General features: G+C 35.2%; 1 protein-coding gene across 2 annotated transcripts in view; it reads right to left on the reverse strand.

Annotated features, from left to right (window-relative positions):
- Positions 1 to 4,658: 4,658 nt before the first annotated feature.
- Positions 4,659 to 26,900, reverse strand: part of SPATA6 (spermatogenesis associated 6) — a 140,734-nt gene continuing 118,492 nt past the window's right edge. The window contains exons 12-13 of one of the 2 annotated variants that reach the window (XM_024739274.1): positions 13,505 to 13,596; positions 4,659 to 4,904 (exon numbers count right to left, since the gene is read on the reverse strand). In XM_024739274.1, coding sequence (XP_024595042.1) covers positions 4,724 to 4,904; positions 13,505 to 13,596 — 273 coding nt within the window. In that variant the 3' untranslated portion in view covers positions 4,659 to 4,723. The remainder of the gene's footprint in view (positions 4,905 to 13,504; positions 13,597 to 26,900) is intronic. The other variant, XM_024739275.1, reaches the window with a different exon arrangement.

Below are 26,900 nucleotides of genomic sequence, written 5' to 3' on the forward strand. Positions count from 1 at the left end.
TATTTGCAAACCTTATAGCGTTTCTATCTATTATAGTACTTCTCTCACCGTTAATAAGTAAATGTCAGTCTCCTCCCACAAACTAGGGTCAGGAACTAGGTTTATGTTTATCTCTAGATGTCAGTCAGTGCCTTGCAGATTGCCTGAAACTGAGTAGACCTTCAATAATATTTGTTAAATGGGTGAATAGTCACAAGTTCTGGCTGTCTAAGGAATTTCATATAATTAAACTCAAAGTACATCATTCAGAGATAAATAATACTCTCATAACTCAATAACGGCAAGTTTGCTTTTCCCTCTTACCTCTTCATTTTGTAGAATAAATTTCCAGCTAGCTAGACAATCTGGGATTGGGAGGAGAATATCTTTCTTAATTTCTAAAAGGGGGCCCTCAAACTAACTCACTACCACAATGGCCTCAGTAATAAGTAAAAAGTACAATTACTTGGGTTCCACTACTCTCAGGGCACCTATTATGGTCACATACAAATTAGGACATGAACAACATAGAGCTTTTATTTATTTTGATCTGAATTCATTATTTTGATCTGACTTCAAAAATCCATTTTGTATTCTTGAGTTCTCCCAAGTTCTAGATCTTTAACTGATTACTGGACATTTTCCTCAATCCCACCTCCACCCTCATAAAAGCTGATCAATATTGAGTTTATTCCATCTTGGTTTCCTATACACAAAAGTCCTCCCCATCTTTCAATGCCCAGCTCAAAAGTTACCACATCGAATGCTGCTCCAGGCCTGTTGTTCACTTTGCCGTCCTCTTAACTGTCCCACCAAAGCATTTGCAACCTTGCACACAATCTCCAGCTAAAGCACTTGGAGCTTCCTGAACAATCATGCTCTCTCCCATTTTCACACTTTTGCAGGTTCTGTTGCATCAAGCTAGCATGCCCTATCCTCATTCTTGCATTCTTATATCATAGAAGTTACCAAACCACTGCAAATGTTGAAATACACTGTTATTTGTCTCTCTCAATAGAATCTGCATGCTTGTGGAAAGATACATTAAAAAATTTTATACTCTATATCTAACATAGTGCTCAATAAATATGTGATAAATGGGTGAATGAGTGCTTGAATGTGTAATTAGCCTAAGTTCCTAAGGTAAGATAAAAATAAACATAATAATGGTAAAATGGTTGAGTCACTTTGGAAAACAGTTTGGCAGTTCTTCAAAATGTTAAACATAGAGTTTCCATATGATCCAACAATTCCACTCCTAAGTGTATACTCAAGAGAAATAAAAAGATATGTCCTCACAAACTTCACGAATGTTAATAGTACCAGCATTTTTCATAATATCCCCAAAGTGGGAACAATGAAATGCCCACCAACTGAATGGATTAATAAAATGTGATATATCCATACAATGGATTATTTTTTAGTAATAAAAATAAATGAAGTACTGATACATGTTACAACAGGGATGAGTCCCGAAAACCTTATGCTACGTGAAAGAAGCCAGACACAAAAGTCACATATTATATAATCCCACTTATATGAAATGTCCAGAATAAGCATAGAAACAGAAAGCAGATTAGTGGTTGCCAGGAGCTGAGGGGAGAAGGGAATGAGGAGTGATTGCTAATGGGTACAGGATTTCCTTCTGGAGTGATGAAATATTTTATACATAGCTAGTGGTCACAGTTGCACAACTCTGTGAGTATACTAAAAGCCACTCAACTGTATACTTTTAAAGGGTGAATTTTGTAGTATATTAACTATCTCAAAAAACCTATTATTAGAAAATGAACACAATAACGAGAATTCTCCATTTGGTCCAGATTTTTAATCAAGGGCTTTATCTTTGAAATCACAACACAACTCTGCTGCCTAGAACTTCCTAATCTTCTATATTGATCAATTATAGAACTAGAAAAATGTTGGAACATTAAAAGGTCATTCTAAATTAACCCCTTCCTCACCTTACAGGTAAGAAAACTGAGCTCCAAGAAGGATAAATGACTTAAACAAAGTTATACAACTAGTAGTGAAACCAGGGAGAACTCATTCTCAGTCCAATGATTCATCTTTTTTCTTAGTTGAATTAACATTTTCCTTCCTGAAATTCCCAGGTTCTTTTTTTTTTTTTTAACTTAAAGGAAAAGTTACATTAAAAAGAAGAGGACAGACCTATTTATCTTTCATATTAAGCCTAGTAACTATTACTAGATTTTAGGGGATATTAAAAAAAGATTAAGAGAAAAAACTACTGCACCTTTCTGATTCTTTCAATGAGAAAAGGCAACTATTAGTACTTAAAGGTTTTACTCTTAAAAGATAATACAACGTAAGTATTCACAGTAATAGTTAAGGATAGCAACAACAAAAAAAAAATCACTCTTTCCCCTAGGGAATGGAAATAGACACTTAGCAAAGATGCTACATATGTGGAAATTTACATCCGATCCTTCAGAGAGATGTCAAATTTAATCCATAGGAAAATGTCTTTCAAATTAACACTTTCTAAAGTTCCCCTTTGAGACCCATTTTTTGGTGGCCTTTGTATGACAATGGCAAATATAGGTGCAATAAGTAATTTTTGTGATACTTACTCACTCAGGAGATTTTCTATGAGAGCAAATATTTTCTTTAAAGTTCATATTTGTTCTTTTCACCAGAAGCAACTTTTAAAGGGAGGAATTTTTCATTTGTTTCTACCAAAGGGGAAAAGATACTAAGTTTCGTTGTACATATGATTATTTTTTAAAAACCATCATTCAATGTTGACCTTCAAAAGCTTATACAAAACATCAACATATAACTTACAGCCAGAGGGTAGCTCAGTGATTGTGCAGTCCAGTATTTCCCTGACTGTGTCCACATGTACCTGCAGATGGCATTTCAGAGGAAGTATGGGGAGTTGGGGGAGCAGAATGGGAGGGGAAAGATACCATAACAACAAATATTGTTACACACTCAATTTAGTTTAGGAAATTCTGGGTTAATTCAATAAATATTTAATGAGCACCAACTATGTGTCAGCCTTTCTTCTAGACGCTAGAGCAAAACATCTTTATGCCAGGATTTCTTAGAGCCTCTAACATGCTACTGTTTACTATGACTAAGATGACCATACGTAGTTTGCCCGGACAGCTCCAGTTCACCACTGTTTTCTCAGCATCAGAAGACCCCCTTTCATTCCTGTTATCATACGCGTGACTCTCTAAGTTTGAGGGGTGTGAATACAGTGCATAGATTTTTCCTAAACTCACATGACCAATGAAATACTTATATTTCCTACAGCCATCTCCTAGAACAGTGGTCTACAGAACATGGTTCAGGAAATGCTGACCTACTCCATTCTCTCCGTTTGATAACTGAGGAAACTAAGGACCAGAGATCTAAAGCCTAGGACACCTGGCTCCTATCTCTGATGTGCTTGCCAATACCTTGCAGATTGCCACAGATAAAACACTCAAACACAAAGTAAAAAAGTCTTATTACTGGATAACAAGTATTATGTATTTTCTCCTATTACAAAAATAAATCACCCAATTGTACATGCTGATTCCAATTTAAATAGAGTTTAACTCAAGTTTTTTCTTTTAAGATCATAACTATAAAATTAACCAAAGATGGAGTCAATGAGAAAAACATTACCTTGTAGTCAACTCTTTAAGTTTATAAGCCAAGTTTACCGTGTCCTATTCTCTGCTTTTCTTCCACTCACTCTGGTGAATACAAGGTAACTGATTTCTTCCTATCTTCAAAGCCTCACTGGCCTCATAGGTGTGTTTGGGGCATGGGGGAGAAGCTAATTTTCTCAACTAACAACTTTCTAGTACAAAGAGTTACGCTCTAATATTTTCCTCCACTTTATGGTTCCAAGTGTCCTTTAAAGTAAGGATGCTACTTTCTTGGGCTATTTGACACCTATGAAAACTCTAAAGAGATGAAATTACAATATAAGTCCCTTATTCTTTCTGAGTCTCTACAGGCTTATTAACAAAGGCTACTTTCTGATTCTGGATGCACCAAAGATATGGCTCTAGAAGAAAATCATGCAAAAAATTCTGTCTTTAAAAATCAGTTATTCACATTGTGGATCACCCACGGCCATTCCTATTTCTAGCTAACTGTTAAGCATTTTAAGTAACTCAGGTAGTTCTTTTAGAGAAGAGGGAGTGAATGATTATAGAAAATTTAAAAAATAAACTGTATCTTAGGAGCTAAGACATATCAATAGCCTTTTCTGAGGGAGCAAACGGTAGAAAATACTAGTTAAAACAGGGTTTAAACTCCTGGGAAATTCATCTTCGTACAGTATATCTTTTTGCTCATGACCAAGAAAAGGGAGTTAATAATAATAATTAAATCTTAGACAAGATAACCAGTCAAGTCGGTGAAAAGAAAATTACAAGGTGATTAAGGCAGAAGAACATTTCTAGAGAGAATCTGTTTTTGGATTTGTAGCTGGTGATACGAGAGAGATGTGACAGAACAGCCTTCCCAGAATCAGAATGGAGGTTGTAATTGTGTTGCAGAGCTTTGACTTTTAGAATATAGCATTCTTTACTGTGATTGGAAAAAGAAGGTTTGCGCATGATAATTTATCATTTGAAGTAATAAACTTACTCAAGTCTAACTACTGTACTCAATTAGAACCACCTGTTTAAAAGAAAAGGAATACAGATACCGATCACATCAAACGTTTTCATTGAGAAGTTGACAAGGACACTCATACAGTTTATCACCACTGGTCTCAGCAGCTTTCCTGTGTATGAGAAACAGAACTACAGGCCTTTTTGTATAAGTTCCTGTACATCTTGTCCATGCTGTTCTCAAAGATGGGTCGGTGAGATTTTCCTTTATAAGAGGCTGCCCTGTTGGACCAGTATTCGCCATCATCCAAATGGAGAGTGCCACATGGCTGCTGAAATGAACTATAAAAAAGGATATAAAAGATTAGAACAATGAGGAAACAAAATGAGAGGTAGTACTATATAAATCAAATATTTACTAAGTACTTTATAGGTGTGTGGTACTCTGTTTGGGCTTTGAGATATAAAATGTGACAAGGCTTATGCCTTCAAAGAGTGACGCTATTTGCATGCAACAATTACAAAACAATAAAATGAAAATGGTATGTGAGAGTTAAAAAGAAATTCTGAGAAGAGAGGGAGGTGCGGCAGGGTAAAAGCAGGGCACAGATGGTATGGTACGGCCAGGTGTGAGAGTGCTTGGCCTCTGAAGTCAGGCAGACCTGGAACTGAATTCCAGCTCCATCTTTGTAAGCTGTGGGAACCTGGGTGATTTATTCAATTGTCCAGGGTCTCAGCTTCCTTTACTGTATTTTTGCAGTAATTGTTGTAAAAAACCAAAGAGGATATATGTAAAGTGCATAGTACATTGCTCACCTGGCGCACAAAAGCTATTAAATATAAGGCATTGAACTACTAGGTACTTTATATATATTTATACATATTTATAAAAAATCTTACAACCCTCTGAAGTTGGTAACTGTGGAAACTGAGACTCAGTGAAGTCAAGTGACTTGCCTAAGCCTCTTTAGGTAGTAAGCGGCAGAATGGAAAAGGATACCATTTCTGTGGCTCTAATGTCCTTTCCACTGTGGCATGCTATTGTCCTCAGGGAGGAGTAGAAAATTCGACTGAATATGAATCACTTTTAGAAAACGGAAAACAAGGTGGGAGAGTCTGTATTTGAAGCGATAGAGAAATACTGTTATTTTGAGGGTGTTGAAGAAAAAAGAGAGAGAACAGATGGAAGCTATAAAATAGACCAGGACTAGGCTCATTGTAATGGGAATAGAGAAGAAAAGGCAACTCTTTCTGAAGGCTTGATAGTGCTTTTCTTTAATTTGCTAGAAATAAAACATTGACTTTTTAAAAGACTGAGTTTATTTTATTTTTTAAACAAATAATGAACCCACTTTAATAAATTAAGTACTTGTTATAGATAAGACCTCTCAGGCATGTTAGAGATTATGCCACATAAAACTGTATGTCCTTGCTATTAAATGTTACAAATATTGACTTCATATATTTGGAATCTCACTCCACACAAAACAAACAATTTCCTCCCTGACTCATCAGTCCCATGATGTTACTTGTGAATCGTGAAATAGCAACTCTGGGAGCTGGATACCTGTAAAAAGAATTTGCTATTTCACCTGAAGTCAATCTACCACCTGAACTCAGTAAAAGTGGTCACAAAAAAAGGCACAAAGTGGCTGTGTTATCATTCTTAGAGCTTCCCATAGCTTCCACCTTTCTTTCATTAGCTTTGCTTAAGAAATAGTCTAACCAACTGAATACAATGTCTTTCATACAATTTCTCACCAAGCCTAACTCCTGCTGGAACAGTCACTCAAAACAGTTTTTTGGACAATTTGAGTCAAGTGATAGAGAAATCACACACACAAATACATTAACAGAACTTCTTCTGCATGTACTTTGTACCTCTGCAAGTATATCTACCCACCTAAGTCCCCACATTTGCCTCTGTTCCCTCATACTACTTCAGGAGTCCCACATGTTGTGTTTTGTTTGTTTAGCTGTGTTTGGTTTATTTGTTGCTTTTTTTGTTTTATGTCAAGTCATGCACTAATTAGTATTTCACAAAACACAGCTCTGTCCTTAATCTCCCTGTTGTCCACAGTCATCAACTTTACTGCATACTGATGGTCAGATGATAATGTTCTTTTCTGAACTCTATATTTTGCCGGGCTAGTTCTACCACAATAAACCTAGTCAACAGAAATTTGAATTTTTATTAAGCTACTACCCAAATCTCAGAAAGGTAGGTAATAGTAGGGCTGCTAACTTTAAAAATCATTGTGTAGGTTTTTCTGAGATTGTAAATCAAATTCCTAATCCCTATCATAAATTATCATATGAATGAATAAGTGAATAAATAAAATTCAGAAATCATTTTAGGAGCAACTGTGAACCTGATAAGGGTCTGTGAAAAAGAGCTAAAGTGGCCAAAACAGACATCCTAATGCTTTTAAAATCTTGCAAATTTTGACAGGAAGTTTATTTCTATTTAAAATTGCAAAATTTTCAATTTAGTAAACAGTACTGTAGTTCTCCGGAGAGAATTTGGGAATTGGCTCTTCCTAGAAGTCTGAACTGCGAAACAGAGGTGTTTGCAAAACAGAGGTGTTTGCAGAACAGGTTCTAATACGCATGGACAGGTGCAAACAAAGAGTAGCAGAATCTTAAAAGCAACATTTACCTCTAGACATGGAAGTATTTGGCTATCTAACTAATAAACTGTGAACATATTGAGTCAGTTCTGATTTTCCATTATTGGGAATATTAATAAGTTTACAATGTGTAAGCGACACTTAAAAGGTCTTATTACAGTAATAGGCTTTTAAAGACTACACTTCTGTATTTTACCATGAGTATCTCCAGCATTCATTCATTCAAAGCATTCACAGTTCCTCCTCTACAAAACACTGAATTAGTGCTATATAACGTAAAATGGTTATCTTCAAAGCAGGGATAAAATTGTTATTTTATTAAATGCAGTATATTTTTTGGCAATTTACTTTTGCTACTTGAATAGGGAGCCCTCTATTTAATAATACTATTAAGAAAAAAAAAGACAAAAAAAAAAAAAAGAGACCAGGATAATACCTGAGAACCGAGCACTTTCAAATCTTAAATGTTGCTAAGGTATAAATTATAAATTTATTTTTTAAGGCCTAGCGTATATACAGAGAAGAGAAAGGTCTCAGGTAGCTTAACATGGACTAGGATACTAGTATTTTGCTTACAGAAGGTTAAACCCACCTGAAACCCTGACAGTGTTTTCTGTATCAGTACGAAATGAAGACCAAGTACATACTACTTTACACATAGCTTTCAGATAAAGTATCTATAAGGTTATATACATGAAAACGAAGGTCAGAGGGTAAGATGGATATGCCATGCAAATAATATTAACTCTAATAAATAGCTGGAAGGTCATGAGAATACAAAAATTGGCCATTTGCCATTTGTACTCAAATAACCAGAGTTGAAAATGACATTAAAAGATGATGATGCATGGTCTATACTTTAAACTTGTGATCTAAGATTCAATATAAAGACATAATAAGAGAGATGAATTCCTTCCCATAATACTCTATAAAGGTTCCTATCAAGCACAACTTTGACAAAACATGTAGAATAGTACTGAGGATGTGATGTATGCTCTATAGACATTGAATGGATGGATGATGGATAGACTGACGGATGGATGGATGGATGGAATGTAGGAAGGAAAATACTCAAAATCTTGGAGTTCAGAATAGATGACAGGGAGAGACTAAACTATGGTCTAATAAAATCTGTAAAGCATTTTGTATCTTTAAATATACCACACAAAGATAAAATGTCATTAAAGACATCAAAATTTACTGATAAATTATAGCAGTAATCCTCAAACTTTAACACACATCAGAGTCATCTGGAGGGCTTATTACAACTCACATTACTGAGCCTCACCCCCAGAGTTACTAATTGAGGATGTCTGAGATGGGGTCCAAGAATTTGGATTTCTAACAAGTACCAGGGTCATGCTGATGCTGCTGGTCTAGGAACTACACTTTAGAAAGCACTAAATTAGTGGCTTTTCTATAAAATTGTAAAAGCTTCGGGAAAAAAATTGCATGTTGCCATTTATCTTCTTTTATTATTCACAGAAACTATACAGTAAACATTAATAGAAGTCTATTCAAATGAATATACTGAAGACTGGTTACTTATACGTGATTTACTTCCCCTCTCTGAGTAAGGATGTGCAGAAATGAGCCACTGACAACAAATAAGTTCTAATAGCTTTCATCATTATTAATTCCACTGTTGATTCCTTATCTAGAGATATTACTAAATATCACAACCATAATATGTGATATTTAATAATAAAGAGTTTCAGCAAATGCAACTGATCATTATTAATAAAAGACCCAATTTTAATATTTGAACTGTTTTTTTTTTAAAATTGAGCTCCTAGTACGTCAGAGACCTTGAGGGGCAGTCAAAAAACAAAGGTAAGCAAAACATCTGTGCCTCACACTTAACAGAAGGGGGCAAAACAGACATATAATGAAATGATCACTATGAGATAAATATTGCTAATTGAAATTATATATGTGAGAGGAAGTGGCAGGATAAAGGAGAAAATGACTAACAGTCTGCTGAGGTCATAAAAGGTATCTCAGAAGAGGGAATAACTTGAATTTAGTCCTAAAGAATGAGTAGGCATTCACTAGATAAACAAGAAGACATTGGTTATTCCAGACATCATACTGTAACAGAACCAAGGCACAAATTAGCCTGAAATATCAATAAAAATACCAGGTAACACAAAATCCAAAGAATTCAAATGAGATTTGAGCAACATTTTCTCACTTAAAACTGAAAGCTTATTCTTAGTTATTCAAGAGACTTAAGTCTATATATTATTTAGACTTTTTTTCTTTCATTTATTAGTACTAAAGACATCTTGGTAAATTTACCAAGTTAATCAGATAGTGAGCAATGGGCAGGAAATGAAAACTATAGTCAATCTGTGTTATTCAAAAATATATAGTCAAAGTTTAAATTACTCAGTTTGAGATTCTGTTATAAACAATTTCATAATTAAAGCATTTATATTGAGCATATTCTTACGGTTAATAACCTGCAAAACATGCACAATAGAAAACAGTCTACATCAATAGCTAGTTCCATAAAAGAACAACACAGCTAAAAATCTGGGGTAATAGTCATAAAAGGCCAAGTCATGTTCTAAACATGAAATTAAAATTATTTTCATCTTCCCCTCTCTTTTTGTGGCCAACTCCCATCTACATGAAGCATCACCTCATGCCTGGTCTTTAGTTAGGACTCATGATCAAATTGAATAATGATGCCAGAATTTCTCTATACTACAGTATAGAGAAATTTCAACATCCTGAAAACTGAAGAAATTTGAAAAATATATAGAAGGTACTAAAAGGAGAAAGAGCGTCCCAGGGCCCTGGAAATTGGCAAGGCTACCACAGCAAATGCCTACAATTTCCTGAAACATAGGCAATATGGAAGTTGAAAAGGACGTCTTCATGGGTAGTAAATTCTTTCCCCAATCCAGCTCTCAAATCCTAAATTATTGGACGTAAACGGTCACTTAATAACTCCTTGATAAGAGAGTTCTTTCAAGTGAATTTCATTCTCAAAGGTGATAGAAAACACAGGACAGCTAGCACGGATAGGCTGGTGCCCGGAAGATGAAATAACAAGCACTCTAATTTGCCATTCTGCTCTTCCTGCAGAAAACATGGAACATCTGCTGTACTCCATGGCTGATAGCCACAATATATATCTAGATCATAAGATAAAGGATTGAGTCCTGGGCATAGTTTTTCCTGGGAAAAATATGAAAGAAAATAATTCCTATCTCTTCATGAATATTCTCTATTTGACTGTCATTATACTTCTCTTTAGTTCTTTAAACATAGCTGCTACATCCCCAGGGCTGCCTCAGGAGGTTTCTAGTAACTCATTTTTCATGTGTATGGATCACACTTTACTGTTTCTTTGCATGTCTCATAATTTTTTGTTGAAAACAACAATTTAGATAAAAATTGTAGCAATTCTGGGTTCTCACTCGTTACCAAGTTGCTTTGGATTCTTTGTTTAATGACTTGCCTGGACCTATGCTGTGAAGTCTGTTTCCCTTGCACTGTGTAGTTGCTGGTGTCTCTTCATTTTTATTTTTTCAATTATTGTTTCTATTTTTAAGCCTGGCCTCCTAGGGGTTGCCCCTGTGTCAACACAGCTTGCTGACCAACAAATGATTGGTCAGAGTCAATAATCCTATAATGTTTCCATCTTTTGCCAGTGGACCTATGTGTGGCTTAGGAAATACATTCAAAGTTTATCTGGTTGATAAATCTGCCCTAGAACTTGCTTTCTGCCTTCATAAGGCCTCACACTCAGCCATGGAGTAGTGGCTCCCTAACACGCTCTCTGGTCTCTCCTGAACATGTTTACAGCCTTATACACACACATAATGTTCTAGACTACCAGGGATACGTAGAACTTTATCAAGGACAACTGTGGCTATCTTGTCCTTGGATATTTGTTGTCTGCCCAGTAAGCAGTAAGTAAGACCTCAAGCCCTCCCTTATTGTTTGCCAGTGGGATCATTATTGTTTCCATTAATCCCCCCACACATGAAATTTCCTATGCTATGCGCCATATAAAGTCAGTCCCCTCTGGCAGCAGAGCTGCCTGTCTTTTGGTGTGACTGCCTCAGTAGAACTTTTGTGCTGAGGAGCTGGGGGTTGGGGGGTGGGGACTGGAGCTCCAGGCAAAATGCCACAGACTCCTACTGCTCTCATTGAGCTTCAGTAGATTTTCTTGATAAACCCTTCTCAATTTGTTATATTCCTTTGGTCAATTTCCAGAGTCCTTAAATTGTTGTTTTTGACAATTCTGCTCAATTTTGTTGCTTTCGGAGGAGAGGATTTGCTGAGCTCCTCACTCAGCCATTCCAGAGGTCCATGCAGACTTCCTCTTGACCCCTGTGTCAATGGATGTCTGCAGAGGGGTAATTTTTAGCCAAGATCTCAAGTTCCCTCTTGATTTCTGCTGATAGAAGCCTTAAGGCAAGCAAGTGGGTGACTACCGTGACTGCCGGCTCTCTCATCTTTGAGATGGAAAGTAGAATGGGGTGACTTCTTGGCCTACTATATAATATGACTTGGGGATAAAACTAAAATAATACCCTGATCAGTTAAGTAGCTTCTGGAGCTAATAGCAAAGACACTCTTATAAAACGTCTTGAAGCACTGACCACTGTGTCCTATTGGTCCAAGTATGTCCTACTGGTCCAAGAGAAGCAGCAAGGAATGTAAAGATATCTCAGAAATGTGTAAGCAGAACTTTCCTGATGCTCTGCTTAACTCTCTCACGTGAGAGGTACTAAAACAGTCTCAGGTGACCAAAAGCTTGGCCATTAACATTGCTTGGTGAACTAGAAAAAGAACCAATACTAAGGTTTATGGCAAACTTTAAATAGAAACCAATGCTTTTCAAAATATGGTCCTTATATTACCTTCACTAGAATCATTCATGATACTTTTTAAAATGCAGATTTCTAGGTCACACCTCTGTATGTTAGGAACCAGAATCTATGGAGGTAGAAAGTAGAAATCTATATTTTTAAGAAGCATATTATACATACAGAAGTTTGAAAATCAGACCCTTTGCTTTATCAACCCTACTCACTTCTTACCCCAGTGAGAATTAATTATGTGGATACAGAACGCAAAATTGGGATGCTAATCCATATACCGGAAATCTAAGAATTAGAAGTTTAAGTAACAACAATAAAGGGTACAAATTCTTCATCAAGGTATGCACTTCCTTGGCCCTTCCTTTTCCCATTTGGATTGCTTTTTCTTCAAACTCATTTAAAATACACTACTTTCCTTCATGAGAGACCTAGGTTTCCTCAAGGATGGGAAGCAGTAACTTTGGACAGGAGTCCAGACTTATACTCTGTGTAAGGGACAAAAGGAAAAGTCCTCACATGTTTATGGAATGCCTAGCCTAGCTTACCAGGGCAAATATCAGAGATTTCAGTCCAAAACACCAGTTAGCAATAAAACATATTCCATTATCTGGAGCTTTTTTCTTACACTTGTTTTTCAGGAAACTTAGGAAGGTGGAAGCCATATAGTAATCAGTGGCATAGCATCAAAGGCCTCAGAGAAACTTTAGTTATATAAACTCACAATTTACATTCAGTTTTTAATACCACACTTAATGGCAATTAACATAAAGTTTTCAAAAGTCTTCATGAGATTTGCTAGTATAATTTTGCAAAAACTGTATTATTACTAACATTTCTGAAATTTTAGGCTAGAAGAACTGAATTTCTCTTATTAACATAAGGGAAAAATAAAAAAATAAAAGGCTTACTCATGGTCTAAATTTTTTTTTTTTTTGTGGTACGCGGGCCTCTCACTGTTGTGGTCTCTCCCGTTGCGGAGCACAGGCTCTGGACACGCAGGCTCAGCGGCCATGGCTCACGGGCCCAGCCGCTCCGAGGCATGTGGGATCTTCCCGGACTGGGGCAGGAACCCGTGTCCCCTGCATCAGCAGGCGGACTCTCAACCATTGCGCCACCAGTGAAGCCCTCATGATCTAAATTTTGAAACCTGTTGTTTACTCATTTATTCAGGATGAGAATAAATACACCCTGAAGTAAGTCCTGAATATGTGGATTTGCAAGGCAGCCAAATACACTAGAAATCTTAAGTAGGATGAAAGGCACCACCATTAATTGACTATATTTGTTTTCACTGAAAATTTTCAGTAAGGCAAACATTAAAATACTATAATAGGATTTTACATAGTTAAAATAAAATATAAATAAATAAATATTGAGTCTAAATTTGCCACAAATCCTGCATATTAAAAACCAGGTTATTTTTATACTATGAGAAGACCTCTATACACTGTATTAACCAAGCTCATACCTATACTCTGGGTCACTGTCATAGGCAGAGTCTTTATATAAAAGACCTCTTTTCAATTCCAGTTCATCTTCTTTCTCTGGGTCTCTCTCATCCTGAAAAATTTAAAGATTTCCATTAATTTATTTTATAATTAAAATGACACCCATGTTTCTGTGGTAATTGTTCTCCCCATCCCCCAATGAAAGGAATTGAATTAAATGCTGGATTTCTTAGGAAAGGAACAAAAGGGTTAGTGAGAATTTACTATTCTGTTCAATGAAACTAATACAGTTTTATTATAGTATTACTAATACTGCTTATCAAAGACTAGAAACACAGCAGATGTTTCTTGAATCAATGAATAAATAGAAATGGATACTGTGTCAAGATATGTAATAAGATGTGTAGTAGGTAATAGCCTACACATTGTTATGTGGACTCCTAAAAGATTATACCTGCACTCTGAAAAATAAGTATTTGGGAAAACTATGTAAATCTAAGCATTTTAACACATACCTATTACTTACGAAGGAAGTGATTTAGAATTATTATGTGTATACCAAAATGCAGTAACAAGCCACAAGAAGTAAAAACGAAAGACAGGGTAGTTGGAATCAAAACACATGGCTCCTCTTCCTTCTATGGGCAGGCTGTTCTTTACTTCTGAGAGACCAACTCAAGGGCATAAGAAATAGAATTCTAAAGAGATAGCTTTGTAAACTCTGTCATTCACAGTAAGGATGTTCTTACATATGGTAATTTTATATAATTTAGTATCAAATATCTTTCTCAACTACTAGCTAATACCCTTTTCTGTAGTCAAACAGGAACAGAAATAAAGAGAACTGATGGTAAAAGGAACCAGGAAGCACAGATTGCTGTAGGGATTAGTATTAATAAGGTGGTCATTCACTTTATGTAAGAAATCAGCTGAACAAAGATTATCAAAGATTAGATCACTCCCTAACACCATACACAAAAATAAGCTCAAAATTGATTAAAGACCTAAATGTAAGGCCAGACACTATCAAACTCTTAGAGGAAAACATAGGCAGAACACTCTATGACATAAATCACAGCAAGATCCTTTTTGACCCACCTCTTAGAGAAATAGAAATAAAAACAAAAAAAACACAAATGGGACCAAATGAAACTTCAAAGCTTTTGCACAGCAAAGGAAACCATAAACAAGACCAAAAGACAAAGATGGCATGAAATTAGGAAGAGAGCATTCAGTTAAAAAATGTAAGCAATACATAATAGAGCAAGTTTAAAAATCACAGAAACTGTGAATATATATTTAGAATTATTATAACTTCTAGGTGAATTGAGCCCTTTTACTGTTACGAAGTAACTCCATTTATTTCTATTAATGCTTTTTCCCTTAACATTTTTTTGGTTTACCATTGATATAGTTACAATAGCTTTCCTTTAGTCAGTGCTTGGATGATATATATTTGTACTTTTATTTTTAACTTTTCCTTATTATTATGTTTACATCTTTTTCTTAAATAGTATATAGATGGATGTTGCTTATTTTTGTCCAGTCTGATAAGCCAATGAAGTAGAGCATTTGCTCTACTAATATCACAGAAAATGTAATCACCTGTAATGAGTACAAAAGACACTGCAAAGGAAAGTGTAAGAAATAAGACACTATGTTAATATGTTTTCAATCTTCAGAAATAGAGTATATTGCAAGAAAAACTGAATGAAAGAGATGTAAATGATGTTGAATTTTAAAATTCTATCCTTGGAAGAAATATTAATTTCTAGATTATATGATAAGTGATATCAGACATAAACATAAATCAATATTCCTGATTTAATTTTGTCAATACAGTTGAAAAAAATAATTTTTGACCAGGAGTAATAAAAAATGTAGACTAAATTTTAAAAGTTTATATATGAAAAAAACACAAAAGGGCCTTAGAAATCTGAACCTCAATTATTCATTGAATAATGCCCCTATTTTGAGCTGGGTACTTACTATCCTAGACTCTGTGAGGATAGAAAGATGACTAAGACATGATTCCTGCACACATGTGGAATAAAGTTTGTCTCTTCTGTGAATCTCTATGAGTAGAATGGATCAACAGGTAGAATTATTATAGGATATAATAAAGGACAAAATGAGAAAGAACTGCCTAATTAATAGAGCATTCTAAAAACAGAATGACTGTCGTAAGAGGGAGTAAGGGCACAATCACTAAAGCTATTCACATAGAGCACTGATACCTATCTAGAATCAAGGAATTCAGGAAGGGGAATTCTGCCCCAAGAAACAAAAAGGACTATATGGCCTTCACGGTTATTCTCTTCAAATTTTAAGACCATTTCGTGACATTTATATATATTCAAACACATACATATCTCTTATAAGCATCCTTGTGTAAGCTTTTTTTAAAAAGATCAAGTTATAAAAAAGCAGAGAGGCAACAAACATCATACCTATCATAAGCCATTAACTATGACTAAAACAAGTATTAGAAGAGATATATCATTCCCATTAGTGCCAGAAAAATATATTTCCAGAGCATAGGGAAGTGATTCCCCTCTTATTTCTCACCAACATTCCCATTTGTCCACATGTAAACACAGGAAAAGATGGATGACACCAATATTTGTTCAGTTCCTTCCAGGTATCTAGGACTGAGTTAGGTACTTCTTAAATGAATATCTTGTAAGCCTTCAATAACCTTATGAAAAAGGTACTGCAACTTGGAAAAATTAACAACATGCCCAAAGATACAAGTTATTAAGTGGCAGAGCTGGAACTTAAACCCAGATCTAACTTTATTTGCATTATACTCCCTCCTGAAATGCAAATAAGATGGACTATAAAATAAAAATCTCCATTCTAAACCATTAGATTATTCTCCAGTATGAAAATTAAGCTCAAACTCTTTCAGCTAATATCTATTCAGTTAGTTTTTTATGAGGGTATTCTGAAATAATTTAGCCCAGAAGAATTTTTTTAGGATTTCCATGAAGAAACAGTTTTCTTTCAGCAAAAGTCATTAATAAAATGACGTACTATTAGAAGGAGCTGTGGGCTCTCCTTCCCTGAAACTGGCAGTAAGTTAAATGTTCTCTTAAGATTCCTGTCACCAATGATCACTATCTTATACATGTAACTGACATCATTCTTAGAACACCCCTGGAACAAAGAAATAAAAGATACCCATACATGCTTGCAAACTGAAAAATTTAGGACAACAGTGATTCAATAATCTATGATAGGGCTTCCCTGGTGGAGCAGTGGTTAAGAATCTCCCTGCCAGTGCAGGGGACACAGGTTCAAGCCCTGGTCCGGGAGGATCCCACATGCTGCGGAGCAACTAAGCCCACGGGCCGCAACGGCTGAGCCTGCGCTCTAGAGTCTGCGAGCCACACCTACTGAGCCTGCGTGCTGCAACTGCTGAAGCCCGCGCGCCTAGAGCCCGTGCTCCGCAACAAGAGAGGCCACCGCAATGAGAAGCCCGCGCACCACAATGAAGAGTAGCCCCCGCTCGCCGCAACTAGAGAAAGCCTGCGCGCAGCAACGAAGACCCAATGCAGCCAAAAATAAATAAATTTTAAAAAGAAAAGCAGCAGCCAAACCACAGCTGCAGCCAGTTAAAAAAAAAGTCTATGATAAAGCAGGAACTAAAAGGTAGTCATCTCACTAATTAAATAGTACTTAATAAAACATACACCTGTCATTCTCAAATGAAATTCTCATATATAGTTTAAAAACCTATAAGATGTGTTTTATTGCTGTTAAATTCAAAACACTATTTATAATGAAGTGTGTACAAGAACAAGAATTCCAATAGAATTTAACCACTAGTTCTAATTTGCATTATCACCCTGGACAATTAATGCTTCAATTTCCTAAATCGTAATGTAGAGAAAATTTAGAGTTGTTCAAAGTCACAAAGATAAGAAGTTGCAGAGCTGGCCTTGAACCAGGTTTTTCTAATTCTATAAACCGATTTATATTTTAAGTATATTAGAGGATAATAAAGACTAAAGGGAAGACCACTTAAAGAACACTTAAATGCTAATTTTTACAAACTTCTGGAGGCAGAGTGTGGAAAAGCATGTGTGATGGTTAATTTTATGTGTCAACTTGGCTTAGCCATGGTACCCAGACATTTGGTTAAACATTATAATGGATATTTCTGTGGCACTTTTATGGATGAGATTAACATTTAAATTCACTGGATTCTGAATAAAGCAGATTGCCTTCCATAATGTGGGTGGGCCTCATCTAGTCAGCTGAAGGCCTTAATAGAACAAAGACTGATCTCTCCCCAGGAAGAAGGATTTCTGCCAGCAGACTGCCTTTTTTTTTTTTAACTTTTTATTTTATATTGGAGTATAGTTGATTAACAATGTTGTGATAGTTTCAGGTGTAGAGCAAAGTGATTCAGTTATACATATACATGTATCTATTCTTTTTCAAATTCTTTTCCTGTTTAGGTTTTACATAATATTGAGCAGAGTTCCCTGTGCTATACAGTAGGTCCTTGTTGGTTATCCATTTTAAATATAGCAGTGTGTACATGTCAATCCCCAACTCCCCAAACTATTGCTTCCCCCGACTCTTCGCCCCCCCCATAACTATAAGTTTGTTCTCTAAGTCTATGTTCGTTTTCAGTTTCTGTTTTGTAAATGTTCATTTGAATCATTTCTTTTTAGATCCCACATACAAGGGACATTATACTATATTTCTTTCTCTGTCTGACCTACTTCACTCAGTATGACAATCTCTAGGTCCATCCATGTTGCTGCAAATGGCATTATTTCATTCTTTTTAATGGCTGAGTAATATTCCATTGTACATATGTACCACATCTTCTTTATCCATTCCTCTGTCGATTGCATTTAGGTTGCTTCCATGTCCTGTCTATTGTAAACAGTGCTGCAATGAACACTGGGGTGCATGTATCATTTTGGACCATGTTTTTCTCCAGATATATGCCCAGGAGTGGGATTGCAAGATCATATGGTAGCTCCATTTTTAGTTTTTTAAGGAATCTCCATACTGTTCTCCATAGTGGCTGTACCAATTTACATTCGGACCAACAGTGTAGGAGGGTTCCCTTCTCTCCACACCCTCTCCAGCATTTATTGTTCATGGATTTTTTGATGATAGCCATTTTGACTGGTGTGAATTGGTATCTCAGGGTAGTTTTGATTTGCGTTTCTATTAATAATTAGGCATGTTGAACATCTTTTCATGTGCCTCTTGGCCATCTGTATGTCTTCTTTGGAGAAATGTCTATTTAGGTCTTCTGCCCATTTTCTGATTGGGTTGTTTGTTTTGAAGATATTAAGCTATATGAGCTGTCTGTAAATTTTGGAGACTAATCCCTTGTTGGTCACTTCACTTGCAAATATTTTCTCCTAATCTGTGGATTGTCTTTTCATTTTGTTTATGATTTCTCTTGCTGTGCAAAAGCTTTTGAGTTTAATCAGGTCTAACTTGTTTAATTTTGTTTTTATTTCCATTACTCTGGGAGACAGATCAAAAAAGATACTGCTGCAATTTATGTCAGAGAGTGTTCTCCCTATGTTTTCCTCTCTTGACACTTTTATTCAACATAGTTTTGGAAGTCCTAGCTATGGCAAACAGAGAAGAAAAAGAAATAAAAGTAATCTAAATTGGAAAAGAAGAAGTTAAACTGTCACTGTTTGGAGATGATATGATACTATACATAGAAAATCCTAAAGACACTACCAGAAAACTACTAGAGCTCATCAGTGAATTTGGTAACATTGCAGGTTATAAAATTAATACACTGAAATCTGTTGCATTTCTATACACTAGAAATGAAAGATCAGAAAGAGAAATTTAAGAAACAATCCCATTTACCATCACATCAAAAATAATAAAATACCTAGGAATAAACCTACCTAAGGAGACAAAAGACCTGCACTCCAAAAACTATAAGACACTGATGAAAGAAATCGAAGACAACACAAGAAGATGGAAAGATATACCATGTTCTTGGATTGGAAGAATCAACATTGTCAAGATGACTATAATACCCAAGGCAATCTACAGATTCAATGCAATCCCTATCAAATTACCAATGGTATTTTTCACAGAACTAGAACAAAAAATCTTAAAATTTGTATGGAGACACAAAAGACCCCGAATAGCCAAAGCAATCTTGAGAAAGAAAAACGGAACTACAAGAATCAGGCTCCCTGACTTCAGACTATACTACAAAGCTATAGCCATCAAAATACTATGGTACTGGCACAAAAATACAAATATAGATCAATGGAACAGGATAGAAAGCCCATAAAAAAACCCATGTACCCATGGTTAATTAATCTACAACAAAGGAGGCAAGACTATACATGGTGGAAAGACAGTCTCTTCAACAAATGGTGCTGGGAAAACTGGACAGCTACATGTAAAAAAATGAAATTAGAACATTCTTTAACACCATACACAAAAATAAGCTCAAAATGGATTAAAGACCTAAATGTGAGACTGGACACTGTAAAACACTTAGCAGACTGCCTTTGGATTTGAACTACAACTCTCTCCTGAGTAACCAGCCTGCGTATCAGATTTTGGACTCACTAAGCCTCTGCAATCACATAAGCCAGTTCTTTAAAATTTCTTTCTCTCTCTCTTTGTTATACACATGCACACACACACACACACACACACACACATCCTGTTTCTCTGGAGAACCCTAATACAGCATGAGAATGAGAAACTCCTCCATATTAGAACCTTCAGTACCTCACTTTCAACAATGGATAGAACAATCAGAAGATCAACAAATAAACAGAAGACTTGAACAACACTATAAACCAATGAGACCTAACAGGCATCTACTGAACACTCTATCAGACAACAGCAGAATATACATTCTTCTCAAATACACATGGGAAATTCTCCAGAAGAGACCATATTATGTTAGATCATAAAATGAGGCTCAATAAATTTAAAAGGACTAAAATCGTACAAAGATGTTTCCTGGCCACAATAAAATGAAATTAGCAAATTAAATCCATTATTCAAAACTGTCAAAGATGGGCTTATTTAAAACATTTAAGAAATAAATAATCTTACACAAACTCTTACAGAGAATAATTGGGAATATTTTCCAACTCATTTTTATGAGGCCAGCCAAAACCTGAGAAGGACATCACAAGATAGGAAACTTACATACCAATCACTATCATTAACTTAGATGTAAAAATCCTAGGAAAAATACTAGCAAATTGAAACCAGTGATATATTTTTAAAAAATTATGACCAAGCATTTTGTTCCAAGTATGCAAGTATGGTTTAACATTTGAAAATTAAGTAATTTACCACATTAAAATAAGGAGAAAAAGCATATAATCACCTCAATAGATGCAATGTGATAAAACTCATACATTTATAATTTTTAAAAAATGCTTAGAAGATAAGGAATACAAGAAACTTCTGTAATCAGGAAAAGAATGCCCACAAAAAGTCTACATAAATCATCATACTTAATGTAGAATTATAAAAAGCTTTCTCTTTGGATGGCAAACAAGACAAGATGCCCTTTCTATAACCACTTCTATTGGATACTGGAAACACTGGATAATGTAATAAGGCAAAATAAATAAATAAAAGGCATAAAGATTAAAGAGGAAGAAATAAAAATGTCATTATTTACAGATGTTATGATTACATACGTAAATACCCAAAAATCTACCATTTATTAACATTAATATGTGACTGTAAGGAGGTCACTGGACACAAGGTCACTATACAAAAATCTATTCTAAGAAGTCATCATACCAAGAACAAACAGATGACAGAATTTTAAAAGATACAATTTATAATAGCATAATAAATATCAAACATCTAGGATTAAACCTACCGAAATACATGCAAGCCTTCTAAAATAAAAACTGTGACATAATTGGAAGAAATTAAAGATCTAAATTAATTTTAAAAGTCACCATTTTTGTGGATTGAAAGACTCAATGCTGGTAAGATAACAGTTCTCCCCTACTCAAAGCACAGATTTAATGTAATCCCAATCAAAATCCTAGCAGGGTTTTTAAAACTGAAAAGTTGACTCTGGAATGCAGATAAAAATACAAAGAACCAAGAATAATCACAGCAATTTGCAAACAAAAATAAAGCTGAAGGACTTATGCCATGGGATATCAAGTTATTATAAACCTACAGCAACTGAGAAAGTATGGTATTAATACAAAATTAGACAATTAAACCAATGAAATAGAAGACAATTCAGAAACAGACTTATGTATCTAAACTCCCAATCGAACAGAACAGCATCCAGGACTATCTCCATGTAAATACAGTGAGGAAAAGAATGGCTGTTTGGAGAAAGATGCTGGATCTTAATCATATGGGGATAAAATGAATCTTGATCCAAATCTCACATTATACATACAAATCAAATCCACATGCATTGTTGATTTAATGTGAAAGGCAACACAATTAAAGATTTTTAAAATAGGAGAATATTTTTAGAACCATGGTTAGCCAAAGTTTTCTTACATGGGGTAAAGAAAGTGCTAACCAAAGTACTAACCAAAAGAACCAAAGTAACCAAAAGTAACTGAGATACATTAAATTAAGAACTTGTATTCACAAAAGGACTCTTGTTAAAAAAACAAATATGCAAGTCACAGACTGAAATATATTCGTAATATAAAACATGCCCATTAGAAAATGCCCAGGAATGAAAATAAAAGACCTTAAGAGACATATGGCACACAGAGACCAAGTCTAATGTGTGCTTATTGAGAAGCACTATAAATGTCAAACTGAATAAATACAAAGAAAACCACACCTAAGTGTATAATATTTAACTGCTGAAAATATATGACAAAGAAAAAAAAAATTTTAACAATTGCCAGAGAAGGGTATTCCAGGAAGATGTTAGTGGCATTGTGGTGGGCAAAATAATGGTTCCCAATGATGTCCATGCCTTAATTCCCAGAACCAGTGAATATGTTACCTCACATGGCAGCAGGGGATTTTGCAGATTTGATTAAGGTTAAGGATATTGATAAGAAGAGACTACCTTGGATTATTTGGGTGGGCCCAATCTAATCAAATAAGCTCTTTAAGGCAGAGAAACCTTTTGTGGCTGTGGTTAGACAGAGGGAGATGTGACTAAGAATAAGAGTTAGGGAGATGCAATGTTGCTGGCTTTGCAAGTGTAGGAAAGTGGCCACAAGCCAAGAAATGTGGGCAGTTGCCAGAAGCTGGAAAAAGCAAGGAAATGGATCCACCCCTGGAAACACTAAGTAGAAAACAGACACCTTGATTTTAGCCCAGTGAGACACATGTTGAAATTCAGGTCTACTGAAATGTAATATAATTAATTTGAGCCACCAAATTTATGGTAATTTGTTATGGCAGCAATAAAAAACAAACACACAAGAGGTACAAATCTCCTCATAAAACATATAGAAATTTGTTTTTAGGTTAGGTGAAATAATTCATGGCAGACCAATGCTCTTGCTAAAATCTAGAAAGGCCAGAAAAAAATAAAAAGTTTATATTGTTTAAGTTATTAGAAAGGTGCAGACAAGTGGGCTAATGATATGCACTTCTGTTTTTCCTCAAAGCATTTGCACATTCTGAGTGTGGACAAAAGGCTGAGAACCAGGGCTTGGATTAGGACAAGGGTCATTGCTGTGACACAGAGAAACTAACAAAGCTTTTGATGGTTGTAGGAGTGGGGTGATGAAACTAGAGTTTTATGAGGCCTTAGATATACAACTAGGCTCTCAATCATGACATTTATTGATTTATGAAGCTGCCTGGGACTACTAGGTAGATAACTCAAAAGTATCTGAAAAGTAGAGCAGATATTAGTACCGTCTTATGGTGCTTAAGAAATAAAGATCTGCCAGGGCAAGAGGCCTTGAAAACACAAGAAGCAAAAACCCTAGAAGTAATATTGACACTTAAGGAACTATATTTTTAAACTGAAGACTCTTAACAATCTGGACTAGCTAAGCTAAAAAACTTGGTCTTGGCTCAGGCAAAGCTTATTTCTGGGGATAGAGCATCCAGCAGAATTTTTCTGTGGATCACACTAGGCTAGAGACGTAAAACTGAAGACTAGAAGAGCCTCAAACACATGAAAGGTCCTTGTCAAGATATTTGCTAAATTTTCAAGGTGTGCCAGGTTGGCGGCAAAAAGTTAATCCAAAAATGACTGAAAAGCAAAAGAACTATCTCATATAATCAGATGGTACTTAAAAGACAAACATCCATCAGGAAGAAAGACTTTGATAACACAGCAGGTGAGAGTTGAAAGCCCTGGAAAGTAGCGAATTGACAGTTGACCATTTGCAATCACATTTTCCCTGAGGACACCTATTTCTGAGAATAGCTGGAACTAGCCATAAAGCTGGTGCTGGTGGACAGAGAAACCAGCAGACATCTTGGTGACTATGCAGAACTGGTGTCACAAAAACAGAGACTAGAGGGGACTCAAATACATGAATAATTTCTGAAGTTCCCTGCTGTGGGAATATAAGGAACTAAGCCTAAAACCTCTGACAAGCAGGATGGAAGCTGTCTCGGTTTCTTGGTACTGAGAAGACAAAGACATGAAAGGCTCTAAATTGAAAACACGGGAGGCTCATGCCTAAAAAAGATGGCTGAACTGAGATTCAGCAAAAGTTTGATTAAAGGTAAACTGAGATTTACCAAAACATCAACATAGCCTCAACCCAATTCAGTCTCTTTTAAATCAAGGTTATCGGTCTATGATGCTACCTGTCTAGTAGAGGAGAGAGGGAACCCTTTCATCACCTGGAAAAATCTGAACTTGTTTTAAACATAATATCTAAAATTTAATTATAAAATAAGTGGTACATAAAGAGTCAGAACAACATGATTAGTAAGCGAAAGTAAAAAGACAAAGGAAGCAAATCACAAATTTAACCCAGGTATTGGAGTCAGGAAACAAGCACTTTAAAATAATTATGATCAACATGTTTAAGAAAATAAATGAAAATTTGGACAAAATAGAAATAAAGATTAAGGAGTTCAAAAAATTGGCATCTATAAAAATATATCTAAGCCATTTTATATCTAAAAATTAAGTAGCTGAAATTAAAAAAAACTTAATAGATGGATGAACAGCATATTGGAAACAGCAGAAGACAAGATCAGTGAACTAGAAGATAGGTTCACAGGAAACATTCACAATAAAAGACAAAACAGAATGATAAATACAGAAAGGAATGCAAAACACATGTGGGAGACAATCAAAAGGTATAACAGATATAACCGGACACACAAAAAGTAAGGAATAAAGGAGCAGTCATACAGCATATATGAAGAGATAACAGGCTAGAATTTCCCAAACTAATTTATGTCAGGAATTTATATATTCAAAAAGCTCTGAGCATCCTGAGCAGAGGATAATACATAAAACCAAATTTTTGAAAATAAAGGCAAGAGAAAATACTAAAAGAAGCCAGAGATAAAGGACATTACATTCAACGTAGCAGGGGTAAGACTGACAACTGACTTCTCAAGGGAATGATAAAGCCATAAGATAACAGAATGACATTTTTAAAGTACAGGAAGAAAAACATCTGCCAACAGTCTTTCACAGATTTAGTAGATATGTAAATAAATAATTAATAAATAATAAGTAAATGGAAATAAGCAAATTTTCCAAAGGTAGGCCTGCATCAAAAACACTAAAGAGAATTCTTCAGGCAAATGGGAAATGATCCAAATTAAAAAAAGAATCCAAAAATAAAGAGCAACAAATAAATGGAAAAAAAAAAATTTTCCAAAGGTAGGCCTAAAAAAAAAACACTAAAGAGAATTCTTCAGGCAAATGGGAAATGATCCAAATTAAAAAAAGAATCCAAAAATAAAGAGCAACAAAAAAGATGAGTATGTAGATCAATATAAATATTACTATAAAAAAACAATATAGAGGCAAATATAAATGAACATTACTGTATATCAGTACTATCAATGCATTGTGGAATCTAAAATGCTTGGCAACAATAACTTTAAAGGGGAAAGTGATGTAAATGGGGTGTAAATGTTCTAAAATTCTAGCATTATCAGGAAACTGGAAAAATAAAAAAACTTAGACTATAATAAAGGATAGATGTATTTTATAGTACAACTATTAAAATAATAATAAGCAAATATATATCCTAAATTAAAGGGTAAAAAGTCTGCTTGTTAAAGGAGGTACGAAGGAGATAAAAGCCCAACAATATCAGTAAACTAAATGATGACACCAAATAAAGAAGGGGAAAACTGAATAATAAAAAACCCAACTATATAAGACACATACCTTAAATGTAAGGACAGAGAAAGGGTGAAAGTAAAAGGATGAAAAATACAAAGCAACATTAACAAAAAGAAACTTGGTTGGCTTATAATAAGTCAGATAAACTCTATTTGAAGGCAAAATCTTTCCTAGAGATAAAGACATTTTACAACAATGAATAGGTCTATCAGTCAGAACAAAAACACACTCTAAACCTGTATGTACCCAATAACAGTTTTAGAATATGCAAAACAAAACCATGAAACATTATCAATTCATACCCTCTGGAATAGCTATAATGAAAACAAACAAACAAACAAAAAAACCTAGAAAGTACAGTGAATTAGCAAGGATATGTAGAAATTAGAACTCTCAATCACTGATACTGGAACACTTTGAAAATCTCTTTGGCAGTGTCTTCTAGAGAAGAATATGCACATTCCTTATGATTCAGCAATTCTATTTCAGGTATATAATGAAGAGGAATATGTACACATATGTTCATCAAAGAACATATACAATAATGTTGATAACAGCACTATTAGTATTAGCCCCAAATAAAAAGTAGAATAAATTGATAAATGATGGTATTCTTATTAGAATACTATTAAAACAGGGGCTGACAGGGCTTCTCTGGTGGCGCAGTGGTTGAGAGTCCGCCTGCCGATGCAGGAGACACGGGTTCGTGCTCTGGTCTGGGAAGATCCCACATGCCGTGGAGCGGCTGGGCCCGTGAGCCATGGCCGCTGAGCCTGTGTGTCTGGAGCCTGTGCTCTGCAATGGGAGAGGCCACAACAGTGAGAGGCCCGTGTACCGCAAAAAAAACCAACAAAAAACAAAAAAATGGGCGGACAAACTATTCTTGTAAAGGGCCAGATAGTATATATGTTTTGTATGTTATGTGGTCTCTATCACAATTACTCAACTCTGCTGTTGTAGCTTAAGAACAGCCATAGATAACATATAAATAAATGAGCCTACCAATGTTCCAATAAAATTTTAAATGCAATTTAAAACTCTGAATTTTGCCCATAGGCCATAATTTGCTGACTCCTGCTACATAGCAATAAAAATGAAGTGTATGCATGTCACAAACATAACGATCAACCAAAGAAACCAGATCCAAA

Source organism: Neophocaena asiaeorientalis, unplaced genomic scaffold (genome assembly GCF_003031525.2).
Source record: "Neophocaena asiaeorientalis asiaeorientalis breed wild unplaced genomic scaffold, Neophocaena_asiaeorientalis_V1.1 scaffold138, whole genome shotgun sequence".
Taxonomy (NCBI): domain Eukaryota; kingdom Metazoa; phylum Chordata; class Mammalia; order Artiodactyla; family Phocoenidae; genus Neophocaena; species Neophocaena asiaeorientalis.